Source organism: Lygodium microphyllum, chromosome 12, assembly GCF_053477565.2.
Source record: "Lygodium microphyllum isolate KBCC chromosome 12, Lygodium_microphyllum_v1.1.10, whole genome shotgun sequence".
Lineage (NCBI taxonomy): Eukaryota > Viridiplantae > Streptophyta > Polypodiopsida > Schizaeales > Lygodiaceae > Lygodium > Lygodium microphyllum.
Genome location: NC_141146.1, coordinates 17,893,490 through 17,912,762, shown reverse-complemented (window position 1 = coordinate 17,912,762; position 19,273 = coordinate 17,893,490). Strand labels below are relative to the sequence as shown.

At 42.6% G+C, this 19,273-nt stretch overlaps 1 protein-coding gene across 5 annotated transcripts in view; it reads right to left on the bottom strand.

The window, feature by feature from the left end:
* Window positions 1–19,273, bottom strand: part of PFT1 (phytochrome and flowering time regulatory protein (PFT1)) — a 194,660-nt gene that overhangs the window by 39,066 nt on the left and 136,321 nt on the right. For all 5 annotated transcript variants that reach the window (XM_087689221.1, XM_087689222.1, XM_087689223.1 and 2 more), the window contains 3 exons: window positions 9,429–10,301; window positions 9,267–9,320; window positions 6,701–6,729 (listed from right to left, as the gene is read on the bottom strand). In XM_087689221.1, the coding sequence (XP_087545347.1) occupies window positions 6,701–6,729; window positions 9,267–9,320; window positions 9,429–10,301 (956 nt within the window). The remainder of the gene's footprint in view (window positions 1–6,700; window positions 6,730–9,266; window positions 9,321–9,428; window positions 10,302–19,273) is intronic.

Sequence of the window (19,273 nt, the reverse complement as noted above, 5' to 3'; positions counted from 1 at the left end):
CGAGGCAATATACCTGAAGATCCTAGGTATCAATAGGAGAAATGATTGCTTGAAGACAGCTATCCCCAAAGAGTAAATGATGGGTGAAGAGCTTCATGATGAGTAGGTGCCTCCTCTGAGGGTGGAGGCATAGGGGCCCCCTCTCAAGCCGAAGAAAAAGTAGAAGTCCCCCTCATAGGGGCAAGAGTCATAGCACCGGAGTGTTAAGCTATAAAAGGGAGGGTGGGTGGGAAAGAAAGAGAAGGCTCTCTCTGTCTCTTGGTGATGAAGTAGAAATGGAGACAAATTAGTAGATAATGCCGAATCCACAAGTTGTCTTTGCCTTCTTTGATGTAGAGGATCTTTGTGGCTCATTGTGTGCCTCTCGCTTTGATACCATGTCAAAAATGACTAACAAATGAAGGCTCTGATACCATGTCAAAAAATAACTAAGATACCAGAGAGATAGTAGTGTTTGCGGGAGAAACATAGTGTGTGTATGGCAAACACTAAGAGACAAGAGAAACTTAGAAACGCAAGAACACAATGATGATGCACTAAATCATGCTATGAGAAGAAAAGCTAATACAGCAGAGGCAAAGCTTAGAAGATGACACTAGGAGTGGAAGAGGTGAATTAGGCGGCAACACCTGTGCGGATGTGCACAGTGAAGGGGGCAAAACCTAGTCCTCCAAGTAGTGGGCTATTGAAGTAATCACTGGAAAGTGAAGGACAATTATCAAAGGAGCAACAAATTGTAGTTCTCTAATGTCGTCGGAGATAAGGAAGATGACCGCTAGTTGTCAAGGGAGCGAAACGTAGTCCTCACATGTTGAGAACATGACTTGGTTGCAAAATGCAAATGCCATAGGTGTGTGAGCTGCCAAATGCAGATGATGATAGCCCAAATGTTGACGCTAGGGGTGTGGATGCTGATGCTAGGTGGGAGGAGTGATAGCAGGCTGCAAACACAAACACTAGTGGTTTGGGTGATAAGACTAGTAGCAGAAAAACCTCCGAAATCGCCAAACGCAAAAGCCAAGATGACACTAGGAGTGGAAGAGGTGATGCTTGATGGTGGAGATCCTCTTGGAAGGCAAACATAGACCTGTGCCTGATGCCTGACGTATGGGAGATGACCCCAAGTGGAGGATGTGCATGGGAAGTGGCAAACGCAAGATGGGAAAGCCTCCTGACAGCCAAACACAAGGACGAAGGGCTTAAATCTTGATGCTAGAAGCTTGCAGATGACGCCAAGAAGAGGGAAGCTGATGGAAGTGGGGTACAGAATGAATGCAGTGACGGCCTATTTATAGGCATAAACTGTCTAGGGTGGTGCATCACTGAGTGGGCACCCACTGAAAAAGTGACCACAATGTGGACACAAACCCTTTTCAGGGCTGTCTGTGTGAAACCCTAAATAAAGGGTGGAAATTAAACAAGCGGTTTCTCAACAGCATGGCAGCAGCTGATGCCCAATATAACAGCGATGGTGGGTCCCCCAAGCACACATGATGTCTTCCAAAGGAAGGGAAGCAGCCTGGAATGATGGCAATCAGGCTGGACGGCAGGCAAAAACCCCATTTCAGGGTGTTGGCAGTACATGGTGATACCTGAGGATGCGTGTGGACATGGCTGGCTGGTAGCACTGATGGCTGAAAAAGTAAAAGAGTTCAAATACTGTGTTTTTGGAAACACTTTTGCAAAAGAGCTCAAATATTGAAAAAGCAAAAGAGTTTAAATATTGTCTAAATTAGGCATTATGCATGTAAATGTGAGTCAACACCACTCTCAAGCCCAAAAAGATCCTAAGATGGAGAGAGAGTTGTTAATCCACCCTCTTTTTACCTAAAAGGTCCCACACCAAAGACACCAAGGCATCCAACCAAGGGTGCCTCAATAATCTACTGAAGGGCTTACCATGATTGTAGAGGCGTGGATATCTTCTTTGAAGTAGCCCAAATTAATGGGTCTTCTTTTAAAGAGGCAATATATTAACAATAAGATTGCAAGATTATCCCTGATAAAGAATTATTGTGTGGGCAAGGGTGTTAATGTAGGAGTACATGACAAGGTAGATGAGGATAAGCTGCAATGCAACCACCAAAGTCAAACTGTCAATAGTAATTGCTACAAATACAATATTTCCAAGTCAACCACTCTTTGACGAGATAAACCAGATGCTTACTCTCATGAGTTTTCACATGTTCTCAGGGCCCTATTTTACATAAATGCCAATGCATGGGAGATCAACGGTAATCCAAGTTGTTATGCAAAATAGAATGAAATGCAAAAGGCAATGCTAGCACTTGAGCAATAACCTCATGCTGATATCAATACAATGATCATAAGCTTGAAGGTACCAATAGAGTGAAACCTTCTACTCTCACCACTAAAAGGTGGAAGGAGAAGCAAGCATCGCCTCACCCCATCATGTCAATGCCAAAGGGGGGAGATAAAAACATCTAATGAAGAGGAACAAAGTATATGGCCAGCTCGAAACTTGGAAATAAATGACCTTCAGTGGTAACTCAGTCTCAAGAGGGGAGGCATCCGCAATAGTCCAAGAATGTAAAGCTCAACTAAAGAGGAAAATCAAACAGGAGTACCAAACTATCTAAGTCCTTGCCCTTGTCAAAACCAATAAAGTCCTTGCCATTGTTCATTCCTGACTGAAACACAAACAATTGCATACATATGAAACCATACGACACGCATACCCCTACTTCAATGTATATGTTTTAGGTGCTTCATCGTAAGAAGATTTCCCGCTCCTAAAGGGTAGCAAGCTAAACATGTTACGGAAAAGTGAAGACAAGTTAAAGCTAGCCCTACTAGAATCTGAAGGTAAGCACGTACTAAGAGGGGTAAGTTCTCGGTTAGTACCGTGAGCATTTCAACCAAGGAGCTGCTACACTCCAATCTACAAGACTACATGATCTTGTGGCAAACCATGACCCCCTCTTTGCTATGTAAGAGGGGTAGAATTGCCCTTGCTTGCTATGCTCTAGGTCCTAGGTGGAGTAGAGGATTGGGATTTGGGAACACTTGGTCTTTGAATATCATCCATCATCAAAACAAGTTTTTGGCAATGCTGGTAATACCTATTAGCATTGGGGGAATTTTATCAACCTAGCTTTCATCCTAGGGGGAGGTACTTTGCTGCTCACTAGTTGATTGCGTTTTGTTGTTCTTCCCACCTCCTTGGTTGCACGTTTGAGGAATAGAAACAAGGGCCATGCTTTCTTGTGAATCTGAATGGGGAGGTACTTTGCTCTTCACTAGTTGATTAGGTCTTCTTCTTGTTTCCAACCCCTTTATTTCCCTTTTGGAAGAATGGAAACAAGGGCCCCCTCTAATGTTGTCAATCGGGATTTCTTGTGAACCTCATCAAACAACCTTATGCACCACAATACTTGACATCCAAATTCATAAATGTGCGAAAGTGGGGCTATGAGATGGTTTGTTATATGAAATGGAAATATTTGGGTGGCAACTTATTCATGAACAAAGCTACTTGGTTGTCATCCGTACAATCTGTGCACGCTAAATCTCTATGATCATCGTGCAAGCCTGTGCCTTCATCAATGCTGCTCCAAAGAAGTGAACGAGAAGACCCAGAAGACCCATGCAAAACCCTTGCAATCATTCATGCATAAACCCCTATAAAAAGGAGAAGTCACGATAATAACAATGGCAGGGACTTTCTGCCAAAATTGCTCATTGAGATACAAGTGCTGCATGGCTTTGGCCTTCTCAGTCTCATGCTCATCACGCTCATTCCATAGAGTGGACACCACCATTGGGTAGCATAGGGTGGACCGCCTCATAAAGCAACTCCAATAACAACCAACTCAAGTGTACTATGCTCATGATATATCGCAATCACCTTTACCTTTACCATAAAGAAAAAGCATGCATTGCCCTCTTCACTGACTTCACTCTTTAACCTCACAAGATTCAAGTATTAACTTTCAAGAGAATGAAAGGCTAAGCGAGAAGAGAGAGAGTGAGACGACCGAGGCTTCATGACTCCGATCATTAAATTATAATACAAAACTCAAAATTATCAGAGTAACAACTCTAAAAAGACAATGACAAACATATATCTTAATGATAGCTTGCCGAATGTTGTGGTAGATAAATGTATCCATTGTTTTCCTCCCCCACTTGCTGGTGTCTATGACTTGAAAAAAGTAAGTGCCAAGTGGACATGAAACGAGTATGTTGATTATACCCCAATTCTTACAATCACTCCATCTGTTGGAAACAACAGGGCATTCTTGGTCCTCAGGTCATTGTATCCGTCTTCTGCATGGATCCACATTGGCAATGGACCAATGGCTTTTACGATCTACTTCCATTGCTCTTACTTTAGGACATTGAATGCAAGATTGCATCAATCACCGTGTGTGCAATCTCAATGTCCACAAGGCGTTGCCTTTCTCTAATAAAGATAACCAACCCACGCGCATGACTGAGGGCTTGAAAGAGAGAGGATTACCTTGCCTGTGTTGCATGAGCCTCCACTCTTTGCCTTTTACTAGAGCCGAACACAGATGTCGACTTGCCACCACCAATGGTGGAGGCACCAATCAAAGATAAGCCTACATTTGAGGCTTTCTCGTGACTAGCCATAGGCATTGGTGCTGATGCACTACTTGCCTCCTCTTCTAGTGGATTCCCCTCATCTTGGCAAGAATCTCCTCCGCAATGCTTCAAGGGATGTCCTTCCATGAAGCAACTTGCCTCCCCATCTTGGAAAGATGTTGGGAAAGCCGGGTCGAACCAATTGTGTAACCCTTTCTATAACACTTGCACATCCAATGGTGGAACTTGGACTTCTTTTGTATCCCTCTCCTCATGGATGCCATGCAAATTAAAGGCCCCATGCTTCTCACAAGTCATGATGCCAATGGAGGGCCGAGGCTTCAAGCTTGGAAGTTCGAAATTTGGATAGGAAGCACTTAAGAGAAGAGTGAGAGAAAGACTTGAGAAAGAAAGATCTATTAATGTCTCTAGAAGGTTAGGATGGCCTACGAGACCATAACCAATACAATTGGTATCATCATCTCTCATCAGAGAAGAAAAACAAAATTATGTCTAGATCTATATCATAAACTGAAATGAGAAATGGAAAATAAGGAAAGAGTATAGAGTATCTCCCTCTTAGTCTATGGAATCCACCAAAACTCTGCCAGCAATCTCCGATTGAGTCAACATGGTAATCTTCATCTGTAGCGAGCAATTGTGGCACAAATGTGTCGCATATGGGCATGCCTACGTTGCCGAGCAGGTACCCTAGGGCGTCGTGCTTTCCATAACGTTATAGCTCTATCTACTGTGATGCCACCTAATGATGTCCCTCAATGGGGCCCATGAGTAGGAGATGTAGTGTCTAAGGTGGTAGCGGCCAGGGAGTTAGCTATACTGAAAAAGTCTCTAACTACTCTCTGGAGGGGTGGACGTGACTGGGATTTGCTCCGATCCCGTAGCAATGCTGTTGTACGCAGTTGGAGCTCCAAGAAAAGGATGGAGAGTGAGAGGCTTGAAAGTTAGAGAGAGAGGGGATGGGATAGGCTTGATAGATAGCTTGCTTGAAGATGGAATAGTCGGGGGGAGAGAAAAGAATGAAAGCTTTTGACTACCAAGATTGAAGTGGTACTTAGAGATCAAGATGAGAATGGTTGTTGGTGTCGTATGGAAGGGTGGGAGGAGGAGCACCTTTTATAGGCTAGAGAAGAGTATGGAAGAGGAGGGATCCAAGGCGGAAGAAGAGAGACAAGTGTGGAAGAAGAGAGGCCCAAGAGCACAATGGAAATCCAAGGGCCAAGTCAAAGAGTCAAAAGTGGGCTGGCTGGAGCTTGAAATCCAAGGGGGCTGTGGTAGGAATGTGGCATCCAAGGTATAGGCACACCCCAAAGTGCCTATACCATCAGTGGCCATTAAACAGCCATGGGAATGCACTCAGATGCAGTGGCAGAAACGGACCTGTTTGATCGTACGAATCCGTATAGATATATACCATATTGTATGGTATAGATCATATAGTACGATCCTATTCATATGATGTACAAAGGCAATTATGCAGTACTCCAAGTCCCCTGAGCACCGTGCAACTGCTTGAGTAGGAGGATTTCCATCTAGCAACAGCATCTTGACTGCAGGGGACAGCTCCAAAGGCTGTTTTATCAGGTCAGCAGTAGAATTCAATCATATCTCTAAGATGAAAGTCTGAATGTTCTCTCTTCTCAGCATTCTCTCTCATCCTCCAGCCATCTCTCAGCCATTGGGGGAGTGGAATTCAAGGATTCACTGCTGTAAACCCTAATTTACAGCAGAAATTATGGTTTACCAAAGCCAGCTCAGGTCCTCTGCTCAAAGATTGAAGACCTAGCACTTTGAACAATTGCTGCAAATTGTGTAATTAAGTCCCGTTCCAAATAATGCATGGCAAAATACACCTGAAAAATCTGTCTTAATTTGACACGGGTCATCCTCTCACAAGAAGTGAAACAATAATTATGGAGAAATACTTGCTAACCCATTGAGACATTGAATCTTCTATTTCACTGAATATCACGCTTTCTCCTTTAGAGAATAAGCTTCCATATTACAACATATGGTCACATAACTAATTTTCTTCAATCCACACTTTCAGTACTTACAAGAACAAATATAAAAACAAACAAAAATTCAAATAGTGTGTTGCATTACATACGTCTCTGGAGAGGTAGCCTGTCTGAAGCCCTGCAAAATGCATCACCACAATTTTGAAGTGTTAAACTGCAGTTCACACCATTAATTTTGAAAACCAATGTACAAAAACGTACTGATAGTTTAAGTTTTATACAGGGTATGCAAGCAATGGATTCAAGTTGCAACATTGAAACGTTCAGGTTTTCTAATAGTGCAAAAGCAATTACTGAGGTGTAACCAAGTCTGGACAAACCTAAATACATTACATTAATGTACAAAGAGGGCCATGTTCAATGTGAACATAGCTCATGTCAAAACATAGGAAAAACAGAGCATATTGATCATAAGCAATACCGTAAAGCCTAATGCAGTCATACAATGACTGCTGCACCAAACCCTAACACTAGCCAAAGAGAGTGGAAGCCATAGAAACAGGGAACGGCCGTTCCAGCCCATAGGAACGGTTTAACGCGTTCCAAATCCTTGGAGGAGGTGAAACGGCCAGGGAACGTTCCCTGCCGTTCCCTGGGCCGTTCTCTGCCGTTCCTTGTTTGGAACGGCCATTCCAGGCCTGTTGACCAAAAATTTACATTTTTCCACGTTTTTTCTTTTTGCTTATATCACACTCCTTCTACTACATGTTCACCTATCTCCAGTGCCTAATGTGCACACACTAATCTCTCTCTCTCTCTCTCTCTCTCTCTCTCTCTCTCTCTCTTTTGAATATTCAAAGTGTCAAGACAACCCACAAGCCAATTAGGAGTCCATGCAAAGCTTAAATTTGATGCATTATGAACTCTTGCAAATCACAATCAAATTTCAGCCTATTTTCAATTCCAAGGTAATCATCCATTTATATTGTCTAATTTCAAGAGAAACTAGAATAATTGGGGCAATTCATGAGCAATTTGGAGCTGTGGGGGTAATCGAGTCAATTTTGGGACATTTGGGTCAATTTGGAGCATTGGGGGGTATTGGGGCAATTAGAGGGACATTCTTTGGGGCAAATTGATCATGCAGGGCATATTTGGGGCACTTAAGATATGTGCCGTTCCCCCCCGTTCCCGTTCCCCCACCTTGGGCGTTCCCCCCGTTCCAGGGGGTCCCGCTCCCGTTCCCGTTCCCCGTACCAGGTAACTATGGTGGAAGCTCCTCAAAGATCCCAAACATCTGGAAGCTTTTGCCAAATTTGTGAAAAGATAATTGAGTTTTCAGATATCCCACCAGTCTATTCAAAAGACCATGCTCTGAAAGGTATGCCCTAAGATATGAGGGTTGTTTCCATGGTCCCATTCCAACATCCACAAGCATAACTTCCAATGCCTCTCCTTGCAAGAACTGCCCCAAAGGGCAACACACATGCCATTTTTAAAAGTTTTCTCCACCATTTTAGGGGCTTTGCTACATGTCACAAAGCATTAGGATGATCCTTTATCAATATGAAGGAATAGTACTGATAAGGTTTTCATCTAGTCAATGCATGGCCTCAAAAAGACCCAGCAGGAATGATATAACAAATGGTGGCAAGCAGGACCTGATTAGGCACCATCAACCTCCTTGCTAATGGAAGTCTTGTTGTGCTCCAATATAGGAGCTTTTGTCTGATGCTCAAAGGAAAACTCACCATCTGCACCTATTGTCCCACCACCACAGAGTACTCTGATCAGTAGTGACCAAGATAGACAAGCGAGCACTTTTTCGCCCCTACCACATTGCACTGTAGGTTGTTATTCAGCCAGCCAAGAATTAACAAGCTTTGAAGTGGTTGCCTTCGCCTTCAGGGTATGAGCACTTACCAAACCTCACGTTCCACCATTATCATCCTACAACTTCCCCCTTCTGTCTCAGCATGCGAGTTGCAAACACTCTTATGTAAGAAATGGTTTAAATCATGAAAAGCCACTAACTAAATCATAATCTCATTTTCATGAGTTGATCTTAGCATATGTTCTTCAGGTTGTGCTTTGCCATGAAGCATACATCCTCTATTAAAGAGGATCACCCCAATTGATGAAGGATCTTAATGGCGAGCATGGACCGGATAACTTGTATCGAGCATTCTTTCACTTTTTTCAAAGTCCTACAAAGCAGCTATGTAACCAACAGCAATTATATTTTTTCCTCCCCTTGACGTGGGACTTCAAAGATCAAGCCTTGTATCTTTCTATCTTGGGTTGTCCCTATAAATGAGACTGGCAGTACTTATATATTTTGCAATGCCCATCCTTGTCCCCTTCTGTTGCTATCTGTTATATTTGACATATTTCAACTGAACTCCTCAACTACTAAATTTAGAATACCACCAATTAGCTAATACAGGTAGCAAACTGCACAGATGCAGTACCAATCTCTGCAAATACAGTCCAAGTCTGGACTAACACCGTCACAACTTTCCACATGCCATATGCCCTCTAGCATCATCACCCTTATCTATCCACCTGAGATAAAACATGACTATAAAACTTCATGGAAATCATCATCTATGTTCATCTGTGCTTTTCCAAAGCTTAGCACTGTTCCAAAAGTACACAAAATTAAACAAGCCATGCTAATGTAAGATAACAGGTCTGTTTGAAAACAAATGTCACCTCCAATTTACATATGAACACTGGCTTTCCTTGCCGCTGCCCAGTCAACATTCCCTGCAATGATGCATTTATAAGCATACAAGTGCAGTGTCTGAAATAAACTGAATAAATGCGCAAATATGTAAAATATTCTTAATTGACATCACCAAAAGTGATAATTACCTCCCAAACTTTTGCATATTTAGATGCTCCTGTCGCTGCTGGCAGTTGAGGAGGTGTGGCAGCAGTCGGCTGTACGTGAAGGGGATTAGCAACATTGTTATTAGACCCTGATAAAGATTGTAACCCTTGAACTGATTGTTGTGAAAGCCCGGGAGTGGGAATCATGGTGCCTCCACCAGAGTTTACCCCTACTGTCCCAATGCCTGGTAAAACATTGTGTCCCATGACAAGTCCACTTTGTCCAACTTGATTGCTCCCTGTGAGACCCTGCCCTAACCCAGCAACCTGCATATTACTTATGCCACTTAGACCACCAGCCACTGATGGTAAAGGCCCCAAGTTTGAGTTTCCTACCAAGCTACCTGTATTACCAAAAGTACCAAGACTAACCCCTTGTGTCATACCCAAACCAACTCCCAGACCCACTTGATTGTTGTTAAGGCCAAGCCCCGACTGCTGAGTGCTTATCATGCTCTGACTTGTAGATACAGTACCAGAAGTAGAGCTAGAAGTCAGTATGCCAGGGAGAGATAAACCAGTAGAAGAGATTGTGGGTCCCGGAAGTCCAGCACTGCTACTACCAGAAAGTGCAGAAGTGCTCATTATCGGTCGCACCTGAGATGAATTCGGTAACAGCATTCCACCACCAGCAGAAACACCATTTGGACGAAGAGTGGATACAGAACTGGTTCCCAAAGGCTTATACTCCTGTGTCACAATTGACTCCGCTGTTGCAGAGACCTCTGGAGTTGTAACCGCTGTGGAAGAGTGAGATCCAGCCAGTTGGGCTGCCGTAGAATTTTGAAAAACTGCAGCTGATACAGGGTGAGACAATCCAGCTGATGGAGCCATTGTCGGAATGGATGAAGCTTCCTGTGCCATTACAAAATAGAAGTTTGAACAAAGTGTAAAGTTAAGAAAAAACTGTTTCCATGCATGTAATGAACATAGATATTTGCAACAAGAGCAAACTAGAAAGATTCCTCTAAAGGTCATAGACATACAAGGGCAAGGTGCTACAAAACCTAGTCAATATCATGTCGAATAAAACAAATCAAACAAGGAAACAACACAGACCACACAACAGAAGGCCTAGTTAAATGTGTGATCTTGATCCTCATCATCTCTCTCCAGTAATAAGATGAATCCACCGCTGTCTCCAGTAAATAAGATGAGTTCCCTGCTCTAATCATGTATCACAAAGTGAAGTGTCAAAGCCAAGCATAGTCACCTGAAATGTCTCATCCTCTTTCATGTTTCAAGGTTTCGAGGTTTTGTTTCATTCACTACCATAGACCACACACCTGAAGGCCTAGTTAAAAGTGTGATCTTGATCCTCATCATCTCTCTCCAGTAAATGAGACGAGTCCACCCTATTGAGCTAAAATATGCATTACTTGCTGATTAGCCTCTTAAACAGCCCCAAAACACACTAAAAAAATGCTCTTTTAGAGTAAAAACCCTAAAACAAGGAGCGGTTCGAGAGAGTTCAGTGGAAACCCTAATTTTTGGGGTGCCCTTCCACATCTATAAATAGACAGCCTACCCCCATTCAGCCTTATTCCGTCTGTGCAGGTTTCTCACTCCACGTGCAGATTTCAGCCATCAGCCTCCTCCCACATGGCTATCCAGCCCTCAAGACTGCTGCCACTCCATCCGTGTTTGCTCCTGCTGTTGACACCTTCATCCATGCTAACGTCAGCTGCAGGCGACATCATCATTTGCTGTGATTTGATCATCCAATCAACGCCAACCACATCAGACACTTTATTAGCTTGCTGTTTACAACAGTAGACTGTGCGCAGTTTCCAACCTCCGATAGTGGTACACTGCTGCGTTTACCAATTTCCAGCCTCCAGACTGCTGCATTTTGGTGACCAGCCTACTACCATTCACTATTCAGCACTCCTACACTCCGACTGGTGGTCACAGACTTGGGATTCGTCTCCGGTGGACATCACACTCCGACATTGCTTTGCCCTTGAGCACACTGTATACTCTTACATTCATTTACAGCTTTCATTCACTTCAGAGTTGTGTTCTGTCTCTCCTCGCTTCTGTTTGTGTTTGAGTTTCTGTGTTTGAGTTTTTGAGTTTTGTGTTTAGGATTTGAGTTTTGAGTTTTGCTTTTGGGATTTGAGTTTTTCCCTTTGTGTCTGTGCCTGTCTCTTTGTGTTTCTATCGTGGTCGTACACTCTGTGCGTCCTCGGTGCAAACCCTAGCAGCTTTCTTCACATGGTATCAGAGCCGGTGCTTTTGTAAAGGGTATCTTGCAGATATTCTGGAGAGCTAGTCTTTGTGCAAGGCACACAAAACGACTCGTAACCAAGTCACAATGTCCCAGACACCTTCTTCTCCAGTTCCTATGATATCTTATCAGGCTTCTCCATCATTGGAGGCCCTGGGATGGCATTATGGACTCAGTGAGGAGGACGACACTCCACTTTCATCTTCACCTTCTTCTACTCCTATTCCAAATTCCACTAACATGACAGAGGACTTTGAGAAATACTATCGCAACAAGTACGGTGTCACGAGGACGTGAAAATTTGATGCTTTACTTATGTTTAATTAACATTTGATTAAAGGATTAATCAAATGTGGAATTAAAAGATGCACATGTGTTGCACATGTGACATGCAAGCTACTTTTTCACAATTGAAGGCGGAAGGACCCTGTGAAAAAGATGGATGTCAATGGCAAAAGTTGTAACAAGTTACACTTGTTAGATTCTAGGTGAATTTTGGTGCCAGTTTACCCCTAGGACCATTAATTAGCCATTAAGTGTCAGTGGTGACACTAGGGACTAGGCATTAACTAATAGATTAATGCTTGTCCAAGGGTCAATTAATGCATGGGACCACTTTCGGTTGCAAATGGCCTAGCCAATTAATTTTTGGATTGGCAAGGTCAATTTTCTGGGCATGGATTAAGAGCTGAATTAATTTTCAGAATTAATTAATTTTGAAAATTAATTAAATGGCTGGAAATTGCTGAAAATGGATTAAGAAAGCTGCCACTTGGCAAAACTTTCCCATGCAAGTGGGGGAAAGGTTAAATAGGGCTGAAGGGAGAGAGAAATCTCGTTTTTTCATTTTGGAGCTGTTGGAAAGAGGTGTTAGACTGTTGCTGCCAGCTTTTGGGGCCATTTCCCAGCCATTGATGACCATCTTGGTGATGGAGATTGCATATTCTTGACCTTGGGAAGCTAGCAATTGCTGCTGATGCACTTTCTCCTGAAGATCACAGTCTCTATTACTCCTATTGTTGTTGGTCCATCCGTTTGGGGCTGGTACAACAGGGCAGCAGCTGATTTTGATCAATTCTTCACGACAAATCTCAGAATTTTCTCTCTCTACAGCATTCTCTCATCTCCTTCAGCCTATGCTCAGCCATTCTCAGCAATTCTTAGCCATTCAGAGGAGATCTCAGCCATTTTTGGTGGGCTGATCTGTAATTTCTGCAGTAAACCCTAATTTACAGCAGAAAATTAGGGTTTAGCAGTCACCTTGGGATCCATGCCAAAGATTGAAGGCTCAAGGGACTATAACCAGCAGCTGATAATTGAAGATTATCAAGGGATTTCAGGAGCCAGCCCATCCCAAATTGATTTGAGGCAACATTTGACCAGCCAAGGGTCAAATTGGAGAAGAAGTCCTAGGTGAATCAAGGGGCAAATGACCCAAAACACTTGCTGATCATTTATGACAGCGAGAGTGATTGGTTAGCAGGAGGAGATTGAAGAATCTCAAGTTGTACTCCTTCGAATTGAATGAAAGCTAAAGAAATACTACAAGGGGCGCCAGTTTTGGGGCCAACAAGGAGTCTACTGTCCAAGAATGTTATGGTAAAGTGTGTATTTCATTTTATGTGCATTTATTTATTGCTATAATTAACTCTTAAATCAGGTTATCACCACCCATTTCAAGAAGGCTGGTTGCATACGGTACCACATCTGGACCGGTTGGTGAGGCTGGCCACCTCTCCAATCATGGAGGACATACGGCATTCGGAACGTCTGGCGATCCATCTTCATCATCTCAGCCAAGTCCAATATCAGGTTTGTATAATTCTTTTGAGTTGCATAAATCAAAACCCTCACTTGTTTCTTCTTTTGAGATACAAGATCCGCATGCCTTTGCGTATGTGAACTTCAATAGAGGGGACTCACGAAGTAGACGGAATTCAAGTACCTCTACAGCTTCTGTTTCATTTGAGCATGTCACACACACTTCTCACTTCCCTCCCATCCCACCCTCTTCTATATCACACCTTGATCACCTCTCATCATCTTTCCAAAACCTTGGATTACACTCCACATCTGCATCACACTCCCTAGGGGTTGGATCTTCCATCTCCGCTCCTAGCACCTTTTCCTTCTCCACCCCTTTCTCTACCTCTTTGCACCATGGTACTTCGTTAGGGGGAATGCCACCCTTTAACACAATACCTTTCACCTTTCAACAAATGAGTTCACCCATAACTCCTGGGTCAACTGTGATGGGCATCCCCCTCACTATCCCCAGCTTCACATCTCATATGACCACTCATACGCAGGGGTTTCCATCCTCAGCTTATGGTGCCTCTTCACACTCTCCTTGGGTTACACCTACACAAGGATTCCCATCTTCTGCTCCCCGTGTTCCCATCCCACCTCCTTGGGTTCCTCATGTGGCTACCATGCCCATGTCTAGTCAGCCCATCCCTAGTCAGCCCATCCCTACCTATGGATCTACCTTACACACTACCCGCATGCCTGGTGGGCACTCTGGGGCTCATTCCCAAGTATACTCCACTCTCCCATCCTACCCACACTACACTTTTTCACACTATCCATCTCCGAGCACTACCACTCATGTTGCAACGGCCAAGAATGCCATCACGAATAAGACACGTTTAAACGGATCAAATTTCACTACTTGGTCTAATTTCATGCAACAAGTGCTTGAGTCTCAGGGTCTTTGGGACCTCGTCATTGGTCTAGAGCCTATACCGGACTCTCGACTAGCTCACCCTAATTACATCCGTCAATGGAGAGCCTGCAATGCCACAACCAATGTTGAACTGACGCAGGGATTGCTTCCTGAGTTTCACTCTCAGTTGCAGCACTTGCTGCTCGCGTCAGAGCATTGGAGTAACCTTCTCGACCGCTATGCGGCTCGTGATTGTACTCAGTGCATCAATCTCGACTTTGAGCTTCAAGAGTTCTCTATTAAGGAAGGGGATGATCTGAAAGTCAACCTGGCTGAATATCGATGGTTACTTGCCGAGTTTGCCACTACTGGCTCTCCAAAGTCAGATGACAATAAGATTAGATTCTTGTTGAATAAGTTGCTCGAAAAATATTTCAATTTCATTCAACACATCATCTCCCAACCTCAATTGCCAACCTTCTACGAGTTTTTGAGTGCTAGTTCTTGCGTTACGCGAGACTGCATGATCAAGTCCACAAGAAATCTGTTAGAATATCAAGCTTCCGTTACTCTTCAGTCAGTCTATCTTTATGTGTGTGACCAACATTAGTTGGATACAGCTGTACACGTGTGTGACATTCAATAAGTACGTATAGTCAATGACTTAACCACAGTTAGTCTTGGTTATTCATACCTATGTGTGTAAGTCTCTTTCAGTTAGTATGATGGAAGAATAATGGAAGAAGAACAACAATGAGCTGAGGCTCATCTTCCACTCCACTTTGTCGCTCTTCCTCTCTTCCAACATAGTATCAAGGCTTGAACGCCTGAAGCCTGAAAGCTTGGCAGTGGCCATTTGACATCAAGACATCAGATCTAAAGAAAATGTCATCAAAGGAGAGTGAGTCTGTAGCTCATTTTTTTGTAGAAGCTATATCTTGCTATAGAAATGGTTTTTGGAGAAACGGCCCACACAATTCTTGAACGTTTCGATGTGATCTACAACTTTGTAGAAGAAAGTTTTTTAAAATTCCTCACCAATTTTGAGATATTCAGCACAGACCTGTGAAGACTGGCTGTTTACTGCAGTAAATAGCAAGAGATCCCAGGGCACTAGTGGCTTTCATCCTAACAATGTATATGCCCTTATTATCATGCATTTGAGCAAGACATTGGAGTGTTAAATGCTCAGTTTTGGAGCTTATTTGCAGGCTGGAAACAGTGAACTGGTTGCTGTCTTGAATTTGGAAACAATATACCTAAAGTATCTGTGATGCTTATTTACTATTGATAAATGCTTGGATCATACCACTTGAGTGGTAGATGCTTTTTGGGATATTGTGAGTATTGAAAGTCCAAAGTTTGGACTGATTTGTTGCTGGTTATACCAGGGTAATGAATGGTTATTGTCTGCAAGAAGAATACCTGTCGTCTTCACTTAACATACATGCAATATATTCTGACCGGTTGGACATATATCAACTCCTGCATAGAGTGGCGACTGAATGAGATGTTTTGGGACTGTTTTGAGGTCTGAATACTCTTGTTTTAACAGAGAATATACTACTAGTTATAGCAATGGGCTAGCTGTATTTGGTATTGCTACTTGCATACAATACAAACATTGATACCTGTATAGATATAGTTTGTTGTTGGGATGTTTTGCCACTACCATAGAATGTTTTGAACTGATTTGAGCTTGGTTTATGCTCAGTTGACTATGTTTTTTCTATTGTTAGAATACAGTTTATAACAAGCAGGTTGTCAAGAAAACTATCCTAAATAGCAAGAAACTCGTCCTGAACTGTAGGAAAAGGAGTCAGATACTTATAGGTTGTATACATCACTGAATACCTAAGCTACAACTATGGCAAATGCTCAAGGCACTGACAATATCACTCAAATTATGGGAGAAAAGCTGAACAACAAAAAATTTGATTTATGGAAGTTTCGTATGAAGATTTTTTTGGTTGACAAAGGTTATTGGAACTTGTGTACAGGTGATGAGGCTGAACCTGAAATACATGAAAGGAATCCGACAAATGATCAAAAAATGGCTCATAAGCTATGGACTTAGAGAGCATGCAAGGTGTTACATTGCTTTTGCTTATGTATATCAGATGCTATGGTTATACAGATTACTAGATGCAGTTATCCAAAGGATACATGGAACATACTCATGAAGAATTATGAAAATATAACACATGCAAGAAAGATTCAGCTAAAGCAATAGTTCAATAACATGTCTAGGAATGGCAGAAGCATTCATGCCTACACTATAGAGATCAAGAACATAGCGGATCAGCTTGCCACCATTGAATCTTCACTGTCTAAGAATGATATGATTGCAATGACATTGAATGGACTTAGCAAAGAATATAAAGCATTTGAAACATCTATTTTTGTAAGAGCTGAATCCCTTGATTGGGATTAGCTGATTGCTTTGCTGCTACATGAGGACGTTAAGCTTGGGCTGAATACAAGTTCTAGTATGTCTCAAAGCAGAGACAATGTTCTTTACTCTAGCCAGCGTGGCAAAGGCGGCAGAGACCATGGCTCTTTTCGAGGTCAAGAAGACACTCGGAACACTTATAGACAACATCAATAGAATGCCTGGCATGGCACAAATACACAGGGCCAGCGTGGATTAGGCGGCTTTAGAGACGGGGGGAGATCACCCCATGATAGAGGTGGTGGATCTGGTTCATGGCAGCCAAATGATCAGTCAAACAGAGATAAGGACTGTCATTACTCCGGCAGATATGGACACGTTGCAAAGAATTGTTACAAGAAGCAAGGAGATATGAAGGCAAAGGACAAACAACATGGGCACTATGTATCTTCTAACGGTACTCATGCCATGCAGCATGTATCTAAGAATGCATTTAGGTAGAATAGAGATGAGAGATGGTACATTGATTCAAGGGCTTCAAATTATATAATACTCCATGGAGAATGGTTTGATAAGATGGTTGCAGGTTCACATGGTTATGTGTGTACTAGGGATGATACCCAACATGACATTTAGCACACAAGAATTGGTCCATTGTTGATTCCTGATGGCAAGAAAAAGAGCCTACATGATGTACTACATGTATCTACAATAACCAAGAATCTTTTATCAATTGGATAGATGGTAGAACAGAATTTGCAAGTGAGATTTAATAGGATTGATGCTTTGTTGAAAAATATGGTAATATCTGCAAATTGATCGCTGGAGGCCGAAGAGATGGCAGAATGTTTACTCTTGATGCATCAATTCCAAAATTGAAAGCAACCATGTTTACACATGATGATGGTACTATACGAGATATTGAGATATGGCATAAGCGGATTGGCCATGTGAATGTATAAAAGCTGAAATCTATGCAACAGAAGGAAATTGTGCTTGGACTGCCTAAGTTCAAGTATCATGACTTTGGATCCATAGATTGGAAAGCAAGCATGTCAGTTTGGAAAGCAAGCACGGTTTCCATTTATGAGACATATACGGAATAGCTCACGACCTTTGCAATTGATACATTTAGATGTATGGGGTTCATCTCATAATGCTTCGTTTGGTGGTGCTCGTTACTATGTATCCTTTATTGATGATTTCAGCAAGTATACTTAGCTTTACATACTGAAACATAAGGATGATGTGTTTGATGCATTCAAGGACTTCAAGACGCATGCTGAAAATGAGTTGAGCTGTAAAATTTCATGTCTTAGATCAGATGGAGGTGGAGAATGTCTCTAATTACTTTGATAGGTACCTTGCTAAACATGGGATCAGAAGACAGTTAACTTGCAGCTATACACTACAGCAAAATGGTGTAGCAAAAAGGAAACATAGGGTACTGATGGAATCGGCAAGAGCTATGCTGAATGAGAAGAGTTTGCCAAATGATTATTGGGCTGAAGCAGTAGTAACTATTGTCTATATGCTGAATAGAACCCCTACAGCAAGGATTCATGATGTGGCTCCATATGAGAGGTTGTATGGTCATAAACCTGACATTTCACACTTCAAGGTATTTGGCAGCATTGCATATGTGCATGTTCCTGATGAAAAAAGGCAAAAATTGGATCCTAAAGCTGTCAAGAGTGTATTCATTGGTTAGGCAAAAAACCGGAAAGCTTACAAGTGTTATGTACCGTCTACACATGAGACATTGATTAGCAGAGATGTTTTTTATGAGATGGCATCGTAGTATGGTAATCCTGTTGCAGTGGCTACTGATGGATCAGCCAGCACTACTAATGCTCAAAACACACCTACAGTGAGTACATCTATGAGTGGTCCTACAAGTAATGGGTCACCTACAGTAAGTCCATGGTCAGGACGCTTGCGGAGTCATACTCCTACATCCATTGACACAGATTTGTTAGTGAGGGGGAGATTGGATAAGGAAAAAGAAAAGATACTTGAGGATGTGACAGGTCCACTTAGAGTAGGTTATGAGTCATCCAGCAGTGATAGTTTGGATAGTGAGTTGGGCATTCCGTCTGTTATGACGCCCGGAGCAAGGCAGAGTCGTTACATACCGCCTCATGAGAGGAAAGCTAGCCACAGTTATGGAGATCAAAGAGAGTCAGAAAACCAGTTGACAGGTTTACATACACTAGTTATTCAGCCGGCCAGTATGCATATATGGCTAGTGTGACAAGTTACAAAGAACCTACAAAGTTTGATGATGCACTTTACAGATGATAACTAGTGTGCTACTATGGATGAGGAGTATGCAGTCCTAGCTGAAAATGAGACATGGGAATTGGTTGAGTTGCCTCAAGGCAAAGTTCCCATTGGCTGCAAATGGGTGTACAAGGTTAAGTGCAAGTCTGATGGTTCGTTAGAATGCTATAAGGCCAAGCTGGTTGCAAAAAGGTATGCATAGCACTATGGCCTTGACTATGAGGAGACTTTCAGTCCGGTGACTAAAATGGCAATAG